The 25,630-nt window shown below is 31.4% G+C and overlaps 1 protein-coding gene across 1 annotated transcript in view; it reads left to right on the top strand.

Moving 5' to 3' along the window:
• The window catches only part of LOC134716916 (uncharacterized), an 84,107-nt gene that overhangs the window by 44,727 nt on the left and 13,750 nt on the right, over positions 1–25,630 (top strand). Inside the window, exons 14-16 of the mRNA XM_063579933.1 lie at positions 5,908–5,999; positions 6,944–7,011; positions 11,907–12,911. Coding sequence (XP_063436003.1) covers positions 5,908–5,999; positions 6,944–7,011; positions 11,907–12,911 — 1,165 coding nt within the window. The remainder of the gene's footprint in view (positions 1–5,907; positions 6,000–6,943; positions 7,012–11,906; positions 12,912–25,630) is intronic.

The raw sequence follows: 25,630 nt of genomic DNA, 5'->3' as shown, positions 1-25,630 counted from the left end.
TACAGTTTTATTGGAATATTGTACACTGAAGTGAAGATTAAATAAGAAATTGCGAAAAAAATGCATGTTTGCTATCATAGTTTCATCCTTTGGCCAAGACAGCAAACACTAGCAGAAAACTAGCAAAAGACAAAAATAAGGTCTACATACAAAATCAAATTACAACTATGGCCTACAATTTGAGTCTAAATTTAGTCTTCAACCATAAAAGGAGGGGGTCTCAGTGTTCATACATTTTCTTGTTTCTGTTCTTATTTTATGATTTTTGACCTTTGAAATGGTTGCCTCTACAATTACGACAAACAAGAAACTTGAGTGAAGGATACAATTTTTCTTTAGAATACAAGATGCATCATTGATTTTGAAGGGTATACATTTAACAAAAAGTTCAGCATTGACCTTGAAAGCAAAACAATTTCAGATGCAACTGTCAAAATAAATTAACAGGTATTATTTTCACATATTTTATCTTTTTGACTTACAATCAGGTTATTTCCACCTTATTAGGTAAACATAGTATTGAGACATTGAGGGATGTGGTATTTTACAATGTAAGGTTGGTGATGTTATCAGAAAGCCTATCTTGTGGTGGTGTAAGGTGATATATATTGTTGAATTGACAGATAATTTTGTAAACCAGTATTTACTTGTTAACAGTAGAAGTTCTTGTGATTTATACTGACTCTTAAGTGGTTATTGAAAACCAACCCTTATTGATCTGATCTATTGGTAATATAGTTAAGACAATCATGGCTATCATAAAGGTATAGACAATTTATAAGGAATGATAATTTTTCATCTTCAATTGCTTCTATAGGGAGGGGAGGGTGGGAGAGGGGATGCTTCAATCCTTTTAGGGTAGGGGTTAGCAGCTGAGACATCCAGTACACTCCCCCCCCCCCCCCTTTTTCATATAATTTGAAAAGATAAAATAGATAACCCATCATATATTTCATTATTGTCCATGACTATGCTATTTCAGGAATAGCGCTACTTACAAAAAAATCGCAAGCTTTGATTTATAAGTAGTGTGCTCTATTTGAAAAGTATCACCCTTATTCAGTATTAAGAAACAGCACGATGTACATTTTACTACAGTTTTGGTTTGTTAATGATTATAGACATAAAAAAGCTCCAAAGAGATCACCATAGCCAGCAGCAGTCATTAAATTGTCTGCTTTGAAAAAATTATTTGATATATTTGCCCTATTTTTTTAATTATAGATTTTAGTTAAAGAACAGCACACTAATTTAATATAAGTGCTATACTACAACAACAAAGAAACCAATGAGCTTTAATACACTTAGTGGACACATGCAATACTGTCTCATTGCTTGAGAAATTAGATTGGTTTTGTTGGATTGGAAAGTGTCAATGTGTGAAGCTTCATGTATTGTGTGTTACCCATATTTAGACATTTTGATTTCAATACTTTTTATTTACCCCAATATAATTAGTAAATAAATGGTTTAAAAGGTAATTGATACTCCTGTTGTGCATAAAGACATTAATAGTCATTCATGTTGACAAAATGTTTACAAAATGTTTCAAAAGTAGTTTTTATAAATTTTTGTAGGTCAAAGGTCTTGTGTATCATATCAAATAACATTGACAGCGTTAAAAAGATTTAGGTGGCTTGTTTTAGTGGTTTATGATTGTTCAGGGTCTAAAATGTAGGGTTTATTGATAAAATAACTCTGACATTTTGGTACTTTTTGTTTTCATCTTTGAATTTTATCAAAAGCATAAAATAAAATGCAACTTGGAAAGACATTCTTTAAATGTTGCTTTCAATTAAAAAGTATGACACTTTTCTCAATTTATGGTTCTTATTAGTTAGTTCATGCTTGTGCCCCTTTTGAAAAAAAGATGTGAAGCACATGCATAGCTTATTTAAATTTATTTCATAGTGCATGCCCTAAGACAAAAGTTTAGAAAGCAAACATATAAAATATCTGACAGCATGAAATAGCATAATAAGGACACCAATAACTTACTCAGGTCAACAATTTATTATCAATTTGTGTGTAAGATGCAGATGTGTACTTGTGCTTTTAAGTGCCAGTCTTTGTAAGAATCAGGCAATTTAGGTAAAAATAAAACATGATCAGAAAAAACCCACTGAGTTAATCATGCTATTTAATACTAACCATCATCCTGAGTTAAAAATTATTAGTCTTTCGTTTGTGTGTGTCTGGTAATATCAAATAACTCGGCTAGAAAGTTGGTTAGAATGATAGCAAATTACAGAGTTATCTCCCCTTATTTGTTAATTTCTAGTGCATTTCAACCAAATTGTAAATCTATTACCAGAAAAGAAAACGAAAATGAATGTTATTTTTGTGCATAACTACATATTATGAGCTGAAATCAATGTCAAAGTGGGTGGGTTTTTTTTGTCATGTTTTCACCACTGCCTGATTCTTAGGCAGACTGACACTTAAAACAATACTTTTAAATTGAACAGTTTTTGAAAATCTCAAGAGTAAAAAATGTGTACCTGATTTAAGTTTTGTTTACCTGCACTTTATAGAGATGTGCTTGAGAATAGGATGTCCAGTGACAAATATTTCATGTATATTCAGGATAAGAAGTAAATGACAATTATATAATTCAATAGGAAGGTTTTACAAAGTGGATCAACCAGCATGCAGGTTCGAAATTCGGATTGTCACTGGATGATAAAAGTTAGTTGGATGGGGCAGAAATTATCAACCTTTGGTGATGGTACATGTATAACCATCTAGACTTCTTGTATTGACAAAATAACGAATGTTCATATACTGAGTCAAGATAAATCACCTATTTATATTTAAGTGCCAGTCTGCCTAAGAATCAGGCAGTGGTGAAAACATGACCAAAAAACCCCACCCAATTTGACATTGATTTCAGTTCATAATATGTAGTTATGCACAAAAAAAACATTCATTTCCATTATCTGTTCTGGTAATAGAAGATACAATTTGGTTGAAATGCACTAGAAATTAACGAATAAGGGGAGATAACTCTGTAATTTGCTATAATTTGCTATCATTCTAACCAATTTTCTAACCAAGTTATTCGATATTACCAGACATACACAAACGAAATACCAATTATTTTTAACTCAGGACGATGGTTAGTATTAAATAGCATGATTAGCTCGGTGGGTTTTTTCTGATCATGTTTTGGTTTTTCCCTAAATTGCCTGATTCTTATAAAGACGGGCACTTAAGGCAGTCACATATGATTTTGTTTTGAAATTTTAATGTATGTGGATACAAGGGACTTTATAATAATATCTATGTAAATATTTACTTTCAGACTTTGACCATACTTTAAGATGTTGACAGTTTTGATATGTCTGTTAAATTGGGTTATATAAATAATTTATTGTCCAATTATATTTTTAAAAATTATCACAGCAAAAGGACTACATTTAAAAACATAGCTGATATAATCAGAAGAAGTTAAATTACTTATCAGTACAAAACAATTCCAGTTCTTTGTTAATTTTTTTTAAAAATTTTGATGCTAAATAAACCTTCTTTTTTTGGTGGTGATAGTTTTGTGGTTGTTTTTTTTTTTTGGGGGGGGGGGGGGGTGCAAGATGGTAGCGTATACTTATTTGTTGTTAATTTTTGGGAATGAAGTGGATCATAGCAGCTAATACAGTTCAAGAAGTGAAATGTGAAATGCTGATTTCATTTAGAGGTGCTTTATCACAGGCATTAATATCTCTTAAAATAGTGATCCGGCGGCGGCGACTTAGCAAACTTCTTAAAAACTTTTTTTTTAGAAGGTGGAAGACCTGGATGCTTCATACTTTGTACATGGATGCCTTATGTTACAAAGTTTCTGTCAGTCACATGTCCATTGTCCTTGACCTCATTTTCATGGTTCAGTGACTACTTGAAAAAAAAGTTAAGATTTTTTGTAATGTTAAACTCTCTCTTATTATAAGTAATAGGATAACTATATTTGGTATGTGAATACCTTGCAAGGTCCTCATGCCCCTCAGACAGTTTTCAATTGACCTCAACCTCATTTTATGGATCAGCTACTAAGTATATTTGGTGTATGGAAATATTTTATGATCTATATGTCAGTCGAGCAGGTTTTATTTGACTGTGACCTCATTTTCACGGTTCATTGCTCATTGTTAAGTTTTTGTTGTACGATGGGAGTGTATATTTATTTGCTGTTAATTTTTGGGGGGATGAAAGTGGATCATAGCAGGTAATACAGTTAAAGATGTAATGTAGACTTGCTGCAATTCCCTTTTTTTTTTCTTTCTTTCTTACTAATTTATATGTTTACTGATAACTGCCAGTCTACTTTTATTGCCCTTGGAGAAAGGTTCCTCCTGCAGATGTCGGTATAATGGATACTGATTGCCCTTGGAGAAAGGTTCCTTCTGCTGATGTCGGTATAATGGTTTTCTCCTAGTTATAGCATTAAAATTGTTAAAGGGGCAAAATTGAAAAAAAAACATAATTAGGGAGGGACATGTAGCAAGTCTTAATGTAATGGTGATTTCACTAAGAGGTGCTTTACCACAGGCATGTATCTCTGAAAATAATGACCTATTATACTTTATTCATTAATTAATATATTCACCTGTTATATTAAAATTTATAGGTAATTTTTTCTTTCAAAGACAAGTGCATGTGTGCTTTACTCGTCAATTAGTGCATTGCATTCTTGTTTAGTACCACTAAGTCATGGTGATGGAACAAAATATTCTTAAAATTTCTAGTTTTGTTGATCAAATCTGTGTTAGAGGTATGTAACCACAAATTTAAGTTTTTTTAAACAGTAGCATTTTAAAGTAGCTATTCAACTTTGTATAGGATTCCAATGTCAAGTGATAACCTTGTTTATACCTGTAATTTATTACCCACCTGATAATACAGGTGTATTGTTAAGATAATATAGACCTACATTCCAAGGGTACAATAGTATTATCCTCAGCTTTAAGAGGAGATGTGTTTACTTTGTATAAGTTAAATGTGTAATTTGTTACAGATTAATTTATGTTGTCAGAATGTGGTGTCATCCCTTGACTAGATATTAATCCAGTCCAGCCCATTTTGTCCAGTTACTGATAACAGATCATAGACTTTAATCTTTGGACTCTGAATGCTTTGCCTTTAATTGATTTGACTAAGCATGAAAATTTTGAGCAATATTTACAATAGCTATCTGAATTATCCAAGAAAGATACAAACAGGATTTTTTTTTTGTCAACTCTTCTTCACCTTTATAGTCCAGTCAAAACAGACTGAATCTATCTGTAATTATAGGGGGACAACCATTTATATAGACATGTTTGCTAAATCTTAATTTATGCTCCTGAAAAATTATTCCCAAAACTACATTAACACATAGCAGTATCAATTTTCCTTTATTAAAAGTATGCTTTGATTTCAAACTGACTTTAATCATACTATAATCCTTTTGCATGGATCTTCTTGGTGTGTTGTGGCTATTGTGGTCATAGGGTCAGTATTTGTATTTTTTATTTAGAGTTATTCCCCCTGATTTAACTGTGGAGTTCTAGATATTTTTCAAGAAAAAGATCTGAAGTTTCTTCTAGCTGTTGCATATGATGAGCTTTTGCATGCATCATCATGGCCATTTTACAAAGTTATCTACAAAATGAAGAGTAAAAGACAATTTATTCTCCTTGTGTATCAAATGTACCCCTTTATTTATTCATCTGGATGATTCACGAATCAAGTTCACCTCAAGTCAAATTGGAATTTGAATAATGATATTCTGCAAAGGACAAGAAACTGGTTTGCATGATAAATCTGAAACTATTATTTCAGCTGTTAGAAAAAATATATATTAGGTAGGATCATTTATTTTATCTGCTAGAAAAAATGTATTTCCTGTTTTATTATTTATAACCATATTACCAGCTTGATATATATTTTGTCGTTGAGATCAGCAGCGGCTGATCTAGCCATTTTAAATGGGGATCCCAACCCAGGATATAAGGGCTGTTCCAACGGTATGTCCCCATTCAAATGCATTGATCATAAAAAAACAACAAAGGAGGGCAACCTGTGGAACCCTCCCCCTGGATCTGCTACTGATATGAGCACCACTTGTGATTCTCATGTTAACAACACTTATTTAGTATGGCTAACAAAATAAAATGCTTGGTATCTTTGATGAATTTCAACAAACTCATAAACTGATGCAGGATTCTGGTGGCATCATAATTTAGTATGTGTGCTAAAGAACACATCTAGAAAGCCCCCAAATAAATATGAAATTAACCCTTGTTTCAATGATAATCTCTCATCTTGGATACAATCTCCAAAATAACTGAGTCAAATATCAAATATAAACCTGAACATAATAATATGAGACATTCAATCAGTACTTTAAAATTATTGTTATACAACCCCATTATGGTCGTCTCAACACACTTGACCAGTGGGCAAGATTAAATCAGTTCCACTATAAAGAACAGATGTACATTATAGAGTAAATTAGATTTAATGTGTCAAACCTTACACTGTTTGTTATCACAATTTAAAGAAAGTTGACAATTGTTATTGTACATTACATAAACATTATCTGTGGTCATCACAAACTGACCAGTGGCTATTTATAATTTACAAATTAATATTCACACCTCTGTTAAGTATTTTGATTGTCCTTCAGTTCATGCTCAAGTTGCTAGTTGTGAAGGCTTCATTTTAAAATCAGTTTCAAATATAATGAAATGTTTTATAACATTTCTTTTCGAGTACCCCATTCATGTATTGTGAATATTTAACAAATTGAGTTGTGAGTACAAATTATTTTAAGTTTTATTTTTTTACGAGGGTAACAGTATTTAAAGAAAATTTCAATAGTTAATAGAAATGTTCTTGACTGTCATATTGTATTCCTACTGTTGAAGATTAATATAAATGATGTGATTGTGATCACTTTATATTTCAGGACCTACTTATCCATATTATCCGAGAAAAATAACAGTTATCAAAATGGAGAAAGTAGCAGAAAAAAAGGTTTGATATTGATAAAAATATAAATATTAATATTTAATGAATGGCTATTATTTATTTTAATTTTATTGAACCATAAAACTAATTTTTGACTCTTCACATTGAATAATCTGCGAAGCGGATTATGTAAAATGTGAAGAGTCAAAAATTAGTTTTATGGTTCAATAAAATCAAAATAAATCATTGCCATTCATTATAAATAAATTTCTATCAAAAATAAGGCTCAAAGAACTTTTTATATTAACAATATCAAGCGTACCCACATGTTGGCGTATGAATACACAACGTCAGAGTGGGCGTGTTGCCATCAAAATTGACAACATTGAAAATAAAACTAATAATTTTAACCAATCAGAAGACAGTAAAAACACCAAATTTATTTATTTACCCTTGTTGTAACTAGACCACCATTATTTTGGCATCAATGGTGCTCGATACATTCAGAGGTCATTGTAATGCCATTTAATTTGTAGTGTTTGCACATTTCCTCAATCTGACACTATTTGTTGTCATGTTTCTCACTTTTAATATTCATTTTTAGATCAAATACAAACATCAAAATTTGATATCGTACATAATTGGGTTTTTTGAAGGGGTGGGCCTAGCTTCAAGGTCTAAAACAAGGCTTTAAGAGAACTGAAACCTTGACAAATACTGTAAACCTCAAGGCTAATAACGACTGTGTTTATTATCAAAATACATTGAGGAAACGACTACTTCCAGTTGCAAGTCCAGTTAAAGTTTAAAATCGGAAAAAAATGGAAATTTTTTGAATTTTGGTGCACTTAACCTATATCTAACAGTCTGTTTTACATCGAGTCTGTCAGTTTTGTCTTGTTTCAGTCACACATTGTTCAAACAATGAAGAGAAAGGCATGCCTAAAACTTGACATGCAGTTTTCACCTTATCTTTGAAAATTCTTTTCCAGGCCGTCGTCCATATATAATTACTACAGACACACAAGGGGGGGGGGGGGGGGAATTGTTGGTGTATTACTTTCTACTCAGTAGTATATATCCTTTATTGAAGATCAATTTAGAACAACAAATGCCATTGGGCAAAATGTCTGACAATAACTATTCTCACATTATGCAATTGCAAATGTACAGTATGAGATTTGAACTCATATGGTACTGATACATAATATGCAAATGCCAATAGTAAGGAAGTTATCTAGATGTTAACCATCTACTTACACTACAGGGCTATTTTATGTCATGTGTCTTATATACAGTCCGCCAAAAGTTAAGCACCACCGAAATATAACTGGCAATATTTTTATAACTATTGCGAAAAAAATATTAATGTTTGGTGTTATGAATTACCTTCAACATACCCTAAGAAAATCCATTACGACCAAAAATATTGAACTCCGATAAAGCAGTCAAGCAACCTCTTCTCAAAGCTCATCTGCGCGTTTACAAATACACTGTTTCTCCAGGTGGTCATGTTAGTGTTCGTACATTGGTCCATCGACTTCTCAGAGCAACCGAAGAGCAAGTCTTGATGTATAGACCCCTGTACTTACAGGTAGACAATCTACCGTCAGGTTTTAATGGGATAAGGACTATCTATGCTTGAACATAAGAAGCTGACAAAACACTCATTGTTCAGTTTCTTTTACTGCCAGTAGACGCCATAATACGAATTTCGCGGGGAAACAAAACGGCCTATAACCAAAAACAATGTTTGCACAAGGACTGCATTCAGTGTTGGTGGTGTTCCAGTACGGGGTTGCTTCTTATACCCTTATAAGCTGGGTACGCATATTCTGCAGGGTAACACAAACGGACAGACATACCGAGATTTGGTGCCTTAAAACATTGTAGTCCCTCATTTTAATAATCCCCCACTTGCGTCTACATTGCCAAGACCCTTGTACATGGACGACAACGCAAGAACACACAGGGCAAGGATTTTGAACCGACTACAAAGAATAACAAGCCATTTACACTATTTTTTAGCCTCCCATATCCCCATACATAAACCCTTTTAAACATGTCTGAGATGCCATTGGCGGAAATCTCAATCACAGAGATCCACCATCACAATATTTTGTCGATTTAAAAGTGGTATTTGTTGTTTAATGCAGCAGATTTTCCTAAACTAAAACTTGAAGGCTTGCACCGAGAATGATACGTCGTGTTATGAAACTGTACCAGAAGTGAGGTTGTTACACATGCTATTGTCTCAAATATTGACATTAAATTTGCCGAACATACCAAAGCTTATGTGTAGAAAATTTTAATAATATTGGGTGATCAATTGTTGTAAAAAAATAAAATCACCGTGAAACTTAAATTCAGTTTCTGAATTGTGTAATTTACACTATTTCTATGAACGGAAAACCTACATGCATAGAACCTTCTTAAGTGACTAAAATTACATTTCTGGTTTGTTTATGGTATAAATTAGCAAAATTGCTATATGATTGTTTTCTTTTTTTCGTAGAATAATTGATTTTTTAAATTTGAAAAAAAACTATGCAATAAAAATAGGTGGTGCTTAACTTTTGGCGGACTGTATATATTGATTATACATGTAGTTGTTTTGAAAAAAAAAACTCTCTGAAAACTTAATAATATGTTGTCTTAAACCCACCTGTTAGTTAAAATAATTATGTAAATATAATATGTGTATTAGGATTTATTACATACAAGTCTTATTGAATGAAATTTTAAATCTTTTTGACATGATCATAGAATTTCTGCTGTGTAGTTGATTTGTTGGTTTTATTAGACTAATAGCATCAATTATGTATGACTGTTATTGGCTTTTTCTTCAAGAAGAGGAGTATTGACTAATCTACCTTTAAAGGTATGGGTGATTGATTTTATTCATCATTTCAATTAAGGTAAAATATTTTTTTGATGTATCCTTTCTGAATTTAAAAATATTAATTGAGGTAAGCTGGTAAGATTTATTTTTTGAATTTATATAGTTTTATTTTTAAAAAAGAATGGATAAAATTTACTGTATGTGGGTTTTCCAACATTTTTAAAAGCTCTAAATTGAAATGTATTTGATAAAATACATTGTACATTGTTTAATTTGTTAATATATTTTATATTACAAAGTAAGAACATTTTTACTATTACAAAATTTGTATTCACTAATAAAATCGAGAATGGAAATGGAGAAAGATTCAAAGAGACAACTACCTGACCATAGAGCGCAATACAGCTGAATGCCACCAATGGGTCTTCAATGCAGCGAGAAACTCACGCTCCCTAAGGGGGGCTAACCGGCTTCAGCTGACCCCTTAACAAAAATGTGTACTAGTTCAGTGAAAAGGGATATCATACCTAAGTTAACCTAACTACTAAACTTAATTGAACAAAAATAAAAAATCATACAAGACTAACAAAGTCCAGAGGCTCCTGACACCAATGTAACAGTGTTATACTTGTTCAGTGAGATCTCAACCCTCCCCTTTACCTCTAGCCTGTCTAGAAAAAACAAACATCTAGCCATACGCACAATACTCAACCAATTTGTGTAACTTCCAACTTAAAATATCAAAATGAACAATTACATTTGCAGAGCTAATGTTATCTTCTTTTTTACAATAGGATATTGCTTCTCTATTAAAGATGCTGGAATTAAGGGTCCTTTGAAAAAGCTATTATAATCAGCTGTTATTCAATCAGATAATTTAATATATCTTGGCTTCTCCAACGAAATAGCATAGGGGTACATTTGTATAAGGTTTTTGGCACATCAGTATGTCAATCCCTCCATCAGTCAGTGTGTCAGTTAATTTCAATTTAGGACTTATGTCATAAGACTGCATGGTCAAATAAAATGAGAGGCAGAGCTCAATTTGATTTGAAATCACAAAGTCTAAAGTCAAAGTCGAGGTTACTAAAAATAGCCTGAAATTTGTGCAGAAAATTGTTTCCAGATATTAAATAGAATATTACAGATTGCAACTTTACTTGGATAAATAGTTTCAAATAAGAGAAGGAAGAATCATATTGATTTTGAGGTCATCACATCAGGTCAAGGTCAAAGCCACTACAAATATATTGAATTTCTTTTAAAGCGACCTTACTTGGATATAGGATCATATTTAATTAGAAGAAAATCCTTATTGAATATCAAGTCACTAGGTCTAAGTTCCCTAAGACAAGTTCATAGATACCTAGAATAGAATATGCTTAGTTACTGAAATGGATATATCATTTAAACATTATGAGAAAAGACGGCAAAACATTTGCTAAAACAGCATTAGAATTAGGATAAGTTAAGTGAAGATAGATGAATCTGATATAAATTGCATGACTTAACTCTGTTACAAATTTATTGAAAAGAACAAAAAATAGTCATTAATAACATAATCAATAGCTCTAGATAACTGCCATCTTAACAAATCTTGTTGGAAGTTTAAAATCTATCAGGAATATTATATATATAATTTAAGTTGCAATGAACATTGCCATACAAGGAAGATAACTCATAGCCCTAAACTTGAATTATTAATCAGAGAAATTAATTACTCTGTTTTTACCTGGCTTATTATGCATGAATAATTAATTAGAAGAAAATAGGTAAACAGATGTTAGTATTGAGCTCTATTTCTATTCTTACGGTCATCTTTATGATTGTTTTTACGTAAATTTATGCTACAAGTCGTAGTACTAGTACTCTGTCTTTTAGTAAAATTTTAATAGTATGTCATAAATTATGTGTAGTATGAAGTATAAAGGATGTAGTGTGCGTGTTATGCATCAAACTTAAGGATATATAGGAAAGTAACGCACTTTATTGGATAGGGATTTAGTTAAGTTATCGAATCAAACTGCAAAATGATTTTGATTAGAAGTTAAAGATACTAAAAGGCACATAACTACAAATGATATTGCAAATGAAACATTTTTCTCTTTATTCATTGCAGGCACATTCTGAAGAAATTTCGAACTCAGAAAACCGATATAAAATGGAAAGTACAGATTCAGATCTTTCGGAGTGGGAGTCACGAACCTTTGGTAATATTCATCTGAAGTCGCCTCCCTTGGTTCATCAGGATGACGATTCCTCTAACAGTGATAATCCACATCTAAGTCCAAGTAAACGGAGATATCCTAACTCTTTCTGTAATAGTGCTGATACAGAATCACCAAAGAAAAGCATGGACTCTTTTCGTTTCGACAAAGAAAACATTCCGACCAACTGGAGTAGTTCTTTGACTTCCAGGGATAGAGACAGTGCTTTAGGTGGATCTTTAATTTCAGCGTATGGTTCGGTGCTGACGGATAGTTCTAGTTCTTTCGATGCTCAGTCTAATTCTGAGAGTGAGACTGTTTCGAATCTTAGTTCACCAACTCATAGTACTTATGGACGATATAGAAAGATCTATGGAAATCGTAGTGAATCTACGGAAAATGACAAAAGTTTGGACTGTGATCAGGAAGAAGTTGTAGTGCTCCATCGATTACCTGGAGAAAATTTAGGGATGATACTGGGGATCGAGGGGGATAAAACAAAAGAACATATTTCGGCCGTCCGGGTAAAAACTGTGACAATAGGTGGTGCTGCATACAGAGCAACAGGCAGCTCGTCAGGGATTGCTGTCGGTGATGAAGTATTACAAGTTAATGGTTTAGATTTAAAAACTCTATCACATGATGAATGTGTAACAGTGTTTAAAGAGATGCCTCTTAGAGTTATTCTGAAAATAAAACGGAAATCTAAACAAATCAAATCATCGGAGACAGGAAGCCAATCCAGTGAAGGCAAAGGATCCAAGAATAGTTTTGTGATGCGTTACTCTGCCTCAGAAAGCGAGGATGACAACCATGATGGGTTTGTTCCCTTGCAATGTGAAATAGATAAGGATCCGACAGAAAGTTTGGGATTAAGCATTGTACCTAGTTATGGTTCAACAAGGCAATATTTTCAGGTAAATTCAAAGATATGAAAACTTCTTAATGTGGATTCCTTACTTTTTTGTGGGTAACAGTTTTAGCATTGATATGTTAATAATTTTTACAGAAATTTGCAATGGTTATCATGTTAATGTTAAACAATTTTCAATTTTTCAAATACTTCATGTTTTTAGTTATAAGTTAAAATTTATTTGTTTCCTCAAGAATTATAAAAAAAAGTTATTGTGTCTTTTTCATTTTAAAAAATTCATGTGTTTATAGTACTGTAAATTCAGAAATTAATGTGAGGTTTTATTATTGCGAAAAATGCTATAGAGTTGTAAACACAATAATTTAAACTTGCATTTTGAAATATTTTATATGAATTTAACAAGATTTTTCTCAAAATCGTAAAAATTAAAATCGCATTTAAGCCTAAAATGACATAATCGCAATAATAAATGCATGCAATAATTTCTGAAGGTTCTTATTTTATCTTTTTTTATATTTATTGTCTGAAGCTATTTCTATTTAGTAAATATATAAAAGGTCAAAAGTCAAAGACAAGTCTATTGAAAAGGATTTTAAAAAAAAACATGTTCTTCAATTTTTAAATATATTTTTTTCCTTCTTGAATTAAATCCATATTATAGACTTGGATTGTCTCCCTTAGAGTTTGGATTATTCTTTATTGATAATTAGGCGTGTTAATCAATAGAATAACAATTAGGTAGAAAATAGGGTTATAATTGAAGGCATTGATATTGACAATTAAATCACTTTTCAACAACGTGATCAGCCTTGATTGATCTGACAAGTGTGGACCAAAGTTATATTTTGTATGTGAAAAGGTCATCTGCTGGGAGCTCAAACTATATGAAACAACTTTTTTTTTTATCACATTTGTTAATTATTTTTTTTAAATTACAGTTTAAATGTTATTAGGTTATTGTTGAACTTTTTTTTAGATTTGAAGAAGGATTTTTGTCTTACAGGTTAGGAGCTTGAGTTAGATTTAACTTCTAACAGACTTGAAAAAAGATAAATAAAAAAAAATGCTAACTGTTGCACTTTTTTATGCTGTTGTTTTGCATTGATAACAAATTAATTCATGTCATTTCTCTATCACTGGTTGAGAATTACTTACCATTAAAGTTTTAATACATTTAAGAGATATGATAATGTGTTATACTAGTAATGTATTTCTGATCACACATTAGATGAGAGACATGTACTTTTTAAGCCATAACTGGACTTATTACGACTTTTGTCATCTGGACTTTGAATCATATTAATAACACACGATTTACCTTCAGAACCTATTATTTAGTGGTATGTCCATATATTTACCCTATATGAAGATAATCAATGGAATGTCGATAGGGGAAGCAGATGGGATTCTAATCTTGTTTAAAATATCTTTTTGTGGATATATGACAACATTTGAAGTGGTCTGATAACGATTTTAGACCACATTTCAAAAATGTTTCATGTTATTGAATATCGGTCAATAAATCAAATTCTTATATAAATATGTTAGTATTAAATGTTTTAGAAGGTAACTTTTAACAATTTATAGGATTTTAAGTTTTATTTTATGTCAAGAAACTTGAAAATTTAAAGTTTTCTATTACAAAATGTCAGTGTCACCTCCTCCATGTTGCTCAAACATTGTTGAACTTACTTTAAATAAAGCTAATACTAACAATGACCACTGCCCTTTCCTCGATCTTGAAATCTATATCACTAACGGAAAGCTGAATACTAAAATTTATGATAAAAGGGATGATTTTTCATTTCCTATTGTTAATTATCCATTTTTAGATGGTGACGTTCCCTTGTCACCATCTTACGGTGTGTATATATCTCAACTTGTACGATTCGCTCGTGTATGTAACAATGTTTTAGATTTAAAGAGACAAATTTATGTATTACTGAAAAATTATTACACCAGGGTTTTCGATATCACAAACTAGTCAAAACATTTACTAAATTTTATCATCGGTATAAGGACATCATTCGTAAATATAGCTCAACATGCAGACTTCTTATACGTTCAGGTATTTCACATCCAATTTTTTATGGAAATATTCTTTATAAAGCACAAAGGTGTCAGTATTCACCTCAGAAACTAACAAAACCTTTGAATAGACTTATTAAGAAGGGATATAATTACGATACTGTTGTCAAGTCATTCAAGATTGCATATTTTGGCGTTAATATTGAGTCACTGATAAGGTCTTTGCATCAGAACTAAACACATTTATTCTAAAAAGCAGTTGTTGGCATGACACAGGTTATGTTCTTCTCATATATGTTATGATGGTATGATACTTAACCCCTAACAGGAAGGATTGTGCCTGATGTTCATATGATGAAATCATAATCTTTCAGTCAGTTTAATTGAAGTCTGGAGCTGGCATGTCAGTTAACTGCTAGTAGTCTGTTGTTATTTATGTATTTATTGTCATTTTGGTTTTTTTCTTTGGTTACATCTTCTGACATCAGACTCGGACTTCTCTTGAACTGAATTTTAATGTGGGTATTGTTATGCGTTTACTTTTCTACTTTGGTTAGAGGTATAGGGGGAGGGTTGAGATCTCACAAACATGTTTAACCCCACCACATTTTTGCGCCTGTCCCAAGTCAAGAGACTCTGGCCTTTGTTAGTCTTGTATTATTTTAATTTTAGTTTTTTGTGTACAATTTGGAAATTAGTATAGCATTCATTAACACTGAACTAGTATATATTTGTTTATGGGCCAGCTGAAGGACGCCTCAGGGTGCGGGAAATTCTCGCTACATTGAAGGCCTGTTGGTGACCTTTTGCTGTTGTGGTTTTTTTATTTGGTCAGGTTGTTGTCTCTTTGACACATTCCCCATTTTCATTCTCAATTTTATCAGATATGACCTGGGACCTTGTGATCTGACTTCTCATGTCAGATATGACCTGGGACCTTGTGATCTGACTTCTCATGTCAGATATGACCTGGGACCTTGTGATCTGACTTCTCATGTCAGATATGACCTGGGACCTTGTGATCTGACTTCTCATGTCAGATATGACCTGGGACCTTGTGATCTGACTTCTCATGTCAGATATGACCTGGGACCTTGTGATATGACTTCTCATGTTAGATATGACCTGGGACCATGTGATATGACTTCTCATGTTAGATATGACCTGGGACCATGAGATATGACTTCTCATGTCAGATATGACCTGGGACCTTGTGATCTGACTTCTCATGTCAGATATGACCTGGGACCTTGTGATATGACTTCTCATGTTAGATATGACCTGGGACCATGTGATCTGACTTCTCATGTTAGATATGACCTGGGACCTTGTGATCTGACTTCTCATGTCAGATATGACCTGGGACCTTGTGAACTGACTTCTCATGTCAGATATGACCTGGGACCTTGTGATCTGACTTCTCATGTCAGATATGACCTGGGACCTTGTGATCTGACTTCTCATGTCAGATATGACCTGGGACCTTATGATCTGACTTCTCATGTCAGATATGACCTGGGACCTTGTGATCTGACTTCTCATGTCAGATATGACCTGGGACCTTGTGATCTGACTTCTCATGTTAGATATGACCTGGGACCTTGTGAACTGACTTCTCATTTAAAAAAAAACATGTGATCTATAAAAATGGGCACCTTATCCTTCCATGACTGAATCATAGGAGCCCAAGATGAGTAATTTTTGTTTTACAAGAGTAATATAATGATTTGTTGTTTCTGCTGTGGACTTAAAAAGTTTTTGCTTTTTTAATAATGTGCTCCAACTGTTTGTTGCCCAAGACTAGGATGTTAAGGTTTTTTTCAGTAAGGCAAGTGGATAGTGGGAACTGCCTTTAGTCAGACTGTTGACACAGCATTGCCTAATGCTGGATTTGGTATCTTTTTTATTTACTTACAATTTTACTTAATTTAACAATTTTTCTTATAGTTACAAAATGTGGTTTTCAAATTTAAGAACAACTTAAAACTTAAAGATTGACGAATCGAATCAAGGAATGTATTTTAATACCAAAACATATCTTTAAATTTATGCTGACTGAATTATTGCCAAAATGATAAGTTATCATTTAATTTGTATGTCCTTGAAATAAATATTTCTTATATAATGGGTGTACTGTATGCCTGCTAAATTTATTCTCAAACTTTTTTGACTCCTGTGATATAAGATCTTTTCAGTTATTTTTATACACCTGTGAATTGCTAAAGACCATATTCATCCCTTTAAATGTCTTTTGTTTGTGTTTCTTTCAGTGTTGTCAGGTTGCTGTCTCTTGACAGATACCCCAAATTTCTTTTCATTCATTCTCATCTGTCATTTCAGAAACCACAGAGTTTGCACTTGAAATAATATGAAAAATCACTACTAAACACTCAGAAAGTAAACATAGGGCTTTTTAAAAAATTGAAACCTAGCTTTTTTATTTTTTGCAAATAAATGGGTAACTAAACAAATTTTCAGCTTCTGTTTGAAGTAAAAATGTCAGGGCAATATGTAATTTATTATTGAACACTTTATTTCACCAATAAACACCAATCCTTAACAATTGAGAACTCCTGACTTGTCTGAACACAGATCTGTCTGCAGGTCATAATTTCATTAGATTAATTAACACAATTGTATTATAATAGTTAATCCCCTTTGACAGCTTTTATGATACAGACTATAGACTGATTTTCAATACACTTTTTAAAATAGACCCATTCAAATTACTTTACCTTGTAGAACGGATTAAGAAAGGACTTAAAAAGTTTGAAATAAGTTCTTATATAATTATTTTTCGTAGATATGAAAGGGACATTGTAATTTTTGACAGTCAAGAATTTGTACGAAAAAGGAATTTTTACATGTCATTCTTGTTTTGGATATAATTCGTAGAAATTTTTCACAGGTGAGGTTTTTTATACATGATTGAATCCCATAAAATAGTATGTAATACTAACATTATTGTAGGTAATATATTCAGGTAGATACCTGTTTTAAACTATAATTATATCACCTTGAACAGGTGAGCATTTGTTGATCATGAATATTGAAATATTGTTTACAGAGATTTGAAGCATTTTATACTGTTATGAATTTTCTGGACATTGATTTTTAGTTTAAAATTCTTAATTGGATCGATTTGAATTTGCAGGTTTGTTGTTTTTCGCTTCATATTTTGAATTAATAAACATTTTGTTGAAGAAAATTTACCAATTGAATATCTCTAGAATTATTATCATCAAAGTAATAGAAAATATGCAATGGAAAATAACTAAGAAACTAAAATATCTTTTATTTCAAACCTTTATTAAATTTAAGGTGGAATTTTTATTGTTCAAATCTTATCAGTTTAACTTTGTGAAATGGTTTGAATAGTGTCAAATTTACTTTGATTAAAGACAATTCCATAAGGCATGTATGGTGTTATATTAAATTTTGTTCACCCAAAAGTTCAAAATATGTAATTTTCTTTTACATAATTAATGATGCATATACATTTCATGTTTAATGATTCACAAAGAATAAACAAAACCATTATCCCACACATTTGAATTTCATTGGTCAAAAAAGATGTATAAAAATTCTTCTTTAAAAGATTATTAAATTTGTCAGATCCACCAGAAGAAACAAGCACCCCTCCCTTTGACTAATAGTTGAGTATTGGCCAATTTCAAGCCTGAGCAACCTTTTTATTCCACTATGGCGTTGTTGCATTGCTAAATATTTAATCCTGATAAATACAGATTAATATCTTCCCAAAAAGTGTTTGAGCCTGCCAAGATTTGTAGACGTTCATTAATCATTGTAGATAACCCTATATAGCTCTATTTTAACTTTATATACCCTGTATAGACCATTTATTAACCTTCGCCAGTGATAAATACCATTAGCAAAAAATGACAATACTGAAATGAAAAAATGTTTTTGACACTGTAAATTAAAACCACATTTTGGTTATGATATCCCAAAAAGTTATTATAACATATTTGGATAATGAACCAGTTAAGACCAAGCTGACATAGACAAGGCAGGTCATTGGTGTTTGAATTCTGAGATGAAATATAAGGCAGTCATTGGTGTTTCAATCCTTAAATGGCAAGATGCAATCCTTGGTGTATGAATCCTTTAGATTGTGAAAACACAGTCATTGGTGTATGAATTCCTTAGATTGTGAAAACACAGTCATTGGTGTATGAATCCTTTAGATTGTGAAAACACAGTCATTGGTGTATGAATTCCTTAGATTGGCTACAAGACTGTCCTTGATACTCTAAGCCCTTTAAGAAGAAAAGAATGAATTCTTGGTGCTAATAAGCCCTTACATAAGGCAAGAGGTTTTCCTTAGTTTTTGAAACATTTAAGATGAGAAGTGGTGGCCCTTAGTGCTTGATTCATATATGCTAGCAAGAGGCTGTAGTCCTTGGTGCTTTTAAACCCTTTTGCATATAGGCCAAAGGCAGTCTTTGGTACTTAAATTATTTGGTTTGGCATGTGTAAGTCCTGGATGCTTTTATCATTTTAAGTAGTTCTTTGGGTTTCGATCCTTTAAGTTGGTCTTCAAGTGCCTTTTAACACTTTAAATAGGCAAACAGAAGTCTAGTGTTTTGACTCATTTTTGGTTGGAAAGAGGCATTTCTAAGTACTTTAATATTTTTGGAGACTGTAGGTAGTCTTATTATTAAGTAAATGCAAAATTTCTGACCAGGGTTTTAGTTATCAATATTTTTTTAATTACAAAAAAACAATAAGAAAAGTGTTCATAAAATATTTGAAACTGTTATTTTTACATGTATATATCCCCTCCACAGGAAGTTGTAGCAGTGTTAAATAACGTGAACAAGACAGTTGACACATTTTTTCGTCTTGTTTTTCACACAGAACATCTGTCTAGAGGAGATAGTTTTACAGGTCTTTATACATGTATCTGTCATAGAGATTGTAAAGTGACTGTTAACTGACAAAGTTATAGACTGGTAATTAATAATTAAAGTGTCTTAGTTACCTTTGATTTCAGGTAAATAGTCTGACACTAAACGTACTACTGTTTCAATATAAGGGGAGATAAACCACATTATTTTGCTTATTTTGCATAATTTAACATCTTGTTTGAGTGAAAATGCACATTGAGAATTATTGTCCTTGTCAGTTCTTGTACATACATGTGTCATTTCAGGTCAATCTAAGTTACAAAGCTCCCTATAACAAGTACTGCATATCATTTGTGTTTATACTTAATGAACCCATTCAAATGCTCTGACTAGCTGAGATATGTATTAAAATGCAGGACAATTTCTTTGCATATATTTTAAATGATATTTAAGGTTACAGAGATTTTAACCTTCAAAAGTAATTAAAAAACCCTGCTATAATAGAGTATTCTTTGGATTTGTACTGTAAAGATTCTTGTTGATGTCATTTCTACATCTTTAACTCTGCTGATATTGTGGATATCTTGTATAGACAGTGTATGCTGATCCTAGATTCCCCTGCTCCACGGCCCTCCAATCTTCTGACTCTATCCACCAACTTCTTTTGAACCCCCTTTTTTGAACATTCTAAAAATCTAAAATACTGAAAATACTAGTAAAACTAAACATGTAATTGATCAACATGTTTATTTTACCTGTCACTTCACCTTTTAATAAAAATGACCAAAGTCATGCCTGCAGACATTAATGATTGAGTCAAATATTAAACCAGGGTGTGTATACTTTTCTGTTCATAAAAATATTAAACCAGGGTGTGTATACTTTTCTGTTCATTAAAATATTAAACCAGGGTGTGTATACTTTTCTGTTCATTAAAATATTAAACCAGGGTGTGTATACTTTTCTGTTCATTAAAATATTTAACCAGGGTCCCTATACCTTTCTGTTCATTAAATGAAGGATAAAAGTGGGTTTAATGCAGTACAGTTATATCACTATATCATTTGCATGTAAAATGTAAATATTTGTTAAGTCATATCATAAATTACATATATAATAGACCAAGATATTAAATATAATTTACTGTCATGATGTAATATGTTTCTTTCATAGTCCTTTTAATGGTAAAATACATCATTGTAATTTGTGATCAGATCTCCCCTGGTACTTATTATGTTTTGGTCTCCTGTATAGATTGGAGACATGTCAAATGATATCTGCGGGACATTTTCCTCTCCGTGTTGACATTCCATACAGATTATCATTAAGTCAGGTGTAACAGTGTTATATCACTATATTTTAACATCGGTTTATACCTACTCATTGTATCTATAGACAGGTGATTTTTTTAACATCAGTCTGTAGACTCTTACATACTTATTGTATCTATAAACATGCAGGTGACATTGTCACCGAAATAAAAAAGTCGGTAACCTTTATTGGAAGTTTTTTTTCAAGGAATTATTGGACAAATGTAAGACATGCACCATATAATTTTTCTAAGAAATAAAAATGTAATTTATGATATGCACAAATATTATAGTTTTACCGTGGGAAAGAAGAAGTCTATTAAATTGTCTATGAAAATGTGGAAAACTGAGTTATAAAGAGTTCTTTAAGATCTTTTAGAGGTATAAATGTAATCATTATAACTACAAATGATAGATGTCTACAGAATTTGAAAATTGTGATCTTTGTTGTTTTTTTTTACATTTTTAGGCAGTGGTTGAATATGTTTGTGGTTTAATGTTGAAGAATTATCTTAAGGAGATTTTAATTTAAAATTGGAAAAAAAAATTCCTTAAAACATGCTACTGGTATAAAATGCCAAAAATGTGCGCTTTAAAACTGTCAAATGAATTGTGATGTTTGGAATGATACAAGCCTAGATTTCATTGTTGACTTTTGTCTTTACTTTATTCCAATATTTGGTAACAAATCAAATGAAAAATAAATATTTTGATAGAAGTTTACCTAAGGTGAAGAAACAATTTTCCGAAATTCAAATCCTAGTAACCTTAATAGCTTAACTTATCTTAGATAGATCAGTGCTTTAAATTTATGGAACCCATGTAAATATCATGCTCAAACCTGATACTGTGTATGGTCTAAGAAGCGGAAACAACTGTATCCGCATCTTTGCTAACCAAGGGTTACAATCCACTCCCACTCTTGACTAGCCCAGGGTTACAATCCACTCCCACTCTTGACTAGCGAACATGCTGTATCACCAGCCTTTCAAAACCGAGGTTAAGAGTTTGAATCCCACACCATGGAAGGTGCTTTTGATTCCAATCTTTATAGACAAGAATTGTCAGTTTTCTTACCAAAGGTTGTTGGTTCTTTGGTTAAAAAAACTGATTACCACAAAATAGCACAATTTGTTTTAAAAGATGTGTTAAACACCAATCAAACCTCTGCAGTCCTTTTTTACAATATTTTTTATTTTGATATGTTACACAATAATGTATTGGGCGTCTATTTAGTCATTATCACCACAGTGTAAAAGAAAATTCTTGAGTGCATGTCTGAACCTTAAGGGCAGGGTCTTAAAAGAATTGTAGGCAAATTTCATATCACATGTATTTAATTGTCACTGGTTTTACAGGCGTTTCATATAAAGTGCAACTATCATGTCTTGAGGCTTAACTAATTTAAAATTCGTGTTTTCTCAACTTTTATATCTAATTGCTATTAGGGGAGTTTGAGTTAAACATACAATTAGGATAGTGTAAACATTATTTTGCACATTTTGTTTAAACAGTTGAAAAATTGTTTTTCATGCGTAATCAAATTAAGATAGAATAATTCATTTGTATGCATAAAATGAATTAAAAATATGAGAGGTTTTATTTAAATATTTAAAAGACATTCATCAAAAAGCTTAAATTTGTCAAGCAGTTTTATGAAGTGTTATCTGATTCTGTTAGTAAATAAGTATAGACCTTTTCAATGCTCAATAAGGCGAAATAATCGCCTTTACCTTATTCTCTTTGTTGTTTCAGATTTATTTATATTGTCGATAGAATTGTCCGAAAAGCTTTCCGTACAGAAGTGGTTGAACAAGTTTTTTGTGTAGGAGATAATAATATTCATGATACATATCTATAAAATCTTTTTTTGTGAAACATTTAACAAGATACTCAGCTTTGAAAAATTAATTCAGAATAGGTGCTAAAGAGTAAATCTTTGAATTGCATGATACAAATAATTGATTGTGAGAAACCAGGGGCAGATCCAGACATTTTTAAAAGGGGAGGGGATCCCAAACTAAAGAGTTCCTATCATATTTCCTCATTCGAATGCATTGATGGTCAAACAAAAATGGGGGGTGGGGGGGGGGGGGTGATACTGGAAAGAGAAGATATGAACTAGGTGTTCGGTATATTAAGGAAATCTTTTTAAAAGTCTATTGGATTGTCACCAATTTACAATTTATCACAAAATATAAACATCACCATCTACTTCCATATTCTGTTACTTAACAGCACTGTAACAAGAGAGAAACATCTTTTCCTGTCAAATTGAGAAAAAAAAATCTGATTTTTTTTATTTTTTTTTGTCCTTTGTAAATCAAGTTTTATTAACCTGTATTGAATCAACTTAAGATTGTAGTGCTGTAGGGATAGCTTATTTATGTATGATGGTTATAAAGGTGTCACGTTCATCCTTGATACAGGATTGAATACTCTGCTCTAAGCATTTTCCTTCATAAAATATTTATTTACTTTTAACTCCCAATTAAAACTAGAGCAATGATTTTCCAATCTCTTTTTTTTTAGATTTTGTCTGAAGAAGGGCTTAAGTTATCATCTTTTAGCAATTTTAACACATTTTTACATAACAAACATTGAAAACAAGCATTTATAAACATAGATAATTAAACTCTAAAGTTATACTGAGAAAGGAAAGCATTTTTTGGTTCATTATTATTTGTGGATTAATAATATTCATGGATTTAGTTGGTACACTTGAACCATGAATTTAATTATTCAGCTAAATACATATTGGCTTTAGGCCTTTATACAAGTATAATATATGGAATTTGTGAATATCCAGGAAAATTATAAGGATTTTAAATAGATCTCCTGCATGCTACTTGTAAAAACCAAAAAGTGTTTTGGTTCAGTATGAATTGTTTGAAATTAAAAAGAAATTGAGGGTAAATATTGTTAAGCTTTTGCATTTTTTTTTTTATTTTTTTTTTCTGATAATGTTATGCAAATGTTTATATAAAGTATAATTTCGGTCACAAATGTAGAAATTTTTCACTGAGGGAAAATTATTATCAAAGTTATTTATTTTTAAATTCAATAATCTTCATGGATGAAATATCATAAGATTCAAAATATTTTGAAATGTATTTATTATTCTTTTAAAAAGTCTTTGTTATAATGAAAATGGGTTTGACCTAGATTTGATGAGGTAGAAAATAACATAGGCTTTGATATGGTCACACATCTACTGTTATCCATAGAAGATTTCTGATTGATTTAAACATTTATTAAGAAAATAGGAATTGTCACGTTTTATCTTTAAGATGTTTTACCTAGCTAGAAAAGACTTTAGTTAAAAAGATTTTATAAATTGAAGGTTATTTCTAGTTGTGCAGATCTGGCAAATGAAAAGTGATAAAACCTTCTTTTGTCCACGTAAATACCTTTTGTAAGGCTTTTTGACTACTTGAAAGTTTATTCAATTTAATATTATCTACACATAAGTGTTGGGTACATATCTTCTTTCTGTGATATAACAGTTTGCAATAGAAATAGAAAACATTACTTATATTATTGCTGGTGACCTTCTGCTGTTGTTTTTTCTATAGTCTGGTTGTTGTCTCTTTGATACATTCCCCATTTCCATTCTCAATTTTATATGTATTGTTCACATCCTTTGATTTTATGGATTGCCGTCTCATTGGCAATCATTGCTACATCTTATTTTTATATTTATTGGAAAGTTTCCTTTTAAAAGTATGGTTATTTGTTTATTTTTTTACACAAAGGCATTTATCAAGACTCTATCGACTAGTTTAAAATCATCAATTTGGAGTCTGCAATATGCTGTAAAAAAAGATGAATATGAAAATTTTCAAATGTTATGCATCAGAGGTGCTTTTGTGGGTTTTACCTTCATCAGGTAGTTTAGAACAAATATTTAAAAGTCTGGAGGATGTATTATAAGTACTGAAATGAGTGAAGAGCTAAATTACCAAATGGAACCTAATAATATTGTAGTCAAATATTTCTAAAGTGGACTTTGCCTGAAGCAGTAATAGAACCTTGCTTTCATTTGGTCCAAACCCCTGTAACCCACATTCCTCCCCCTGGAAGTGATGCCACTGTGTTTGATCTTAATTATATTCTGTAAAGAGAAGTAATTATTTTAACATTGAACAGCTAATTATTTCTTAAACTGTAAAAACAAAACAGGTTATTGATTTATATGATTTAAAAGAATATAACACATGTATCGAAAATCACTAAATTTTATTTTACTCATTATTTTAAGTAAAATCAATAAAATTTGATCATCAATATTTGATTGGAAATTGTCTTAAAGTTTTTAAATCAATAGAATACAGTACTTGGGTTTCTTAAATAGTTGACAACAGGTAGGCTTCCAGGTAATTGACGATGATGGACAACCTTCCACTTAAACATTGACATCCTGTGTATGTAGTAATATTTGTTTATACTTAAGATCAATGGTTAAATTATCTGTAAAATGAAAGAGAAACATATGGATGCTTAACATACTTACTTTGTGGAAAGTTTGGAATTTAATGATTGGCTGATTTTTT

This window comes from Mytilus trossulus, chromosome 4 (genome assembly GCF_036588685.1).
Source record: "Mytilus trossulus isolate FHL-02 chromosome 4, PNRI_Mtr1.1.1.hap1, whole genome shotgun sequence".
Lineage (NCBI taxonomy): Eukaryota > Metazoa > Mollusca > Bivalvia > Mytilida > Mytilidae > Mytilus > Mytilus trossulus.
The sequence above is the reverse complement of the archived record's forward strand: the minus strand, read 5'-3'. Positions and strand labels throughout refer to the sequence as shown.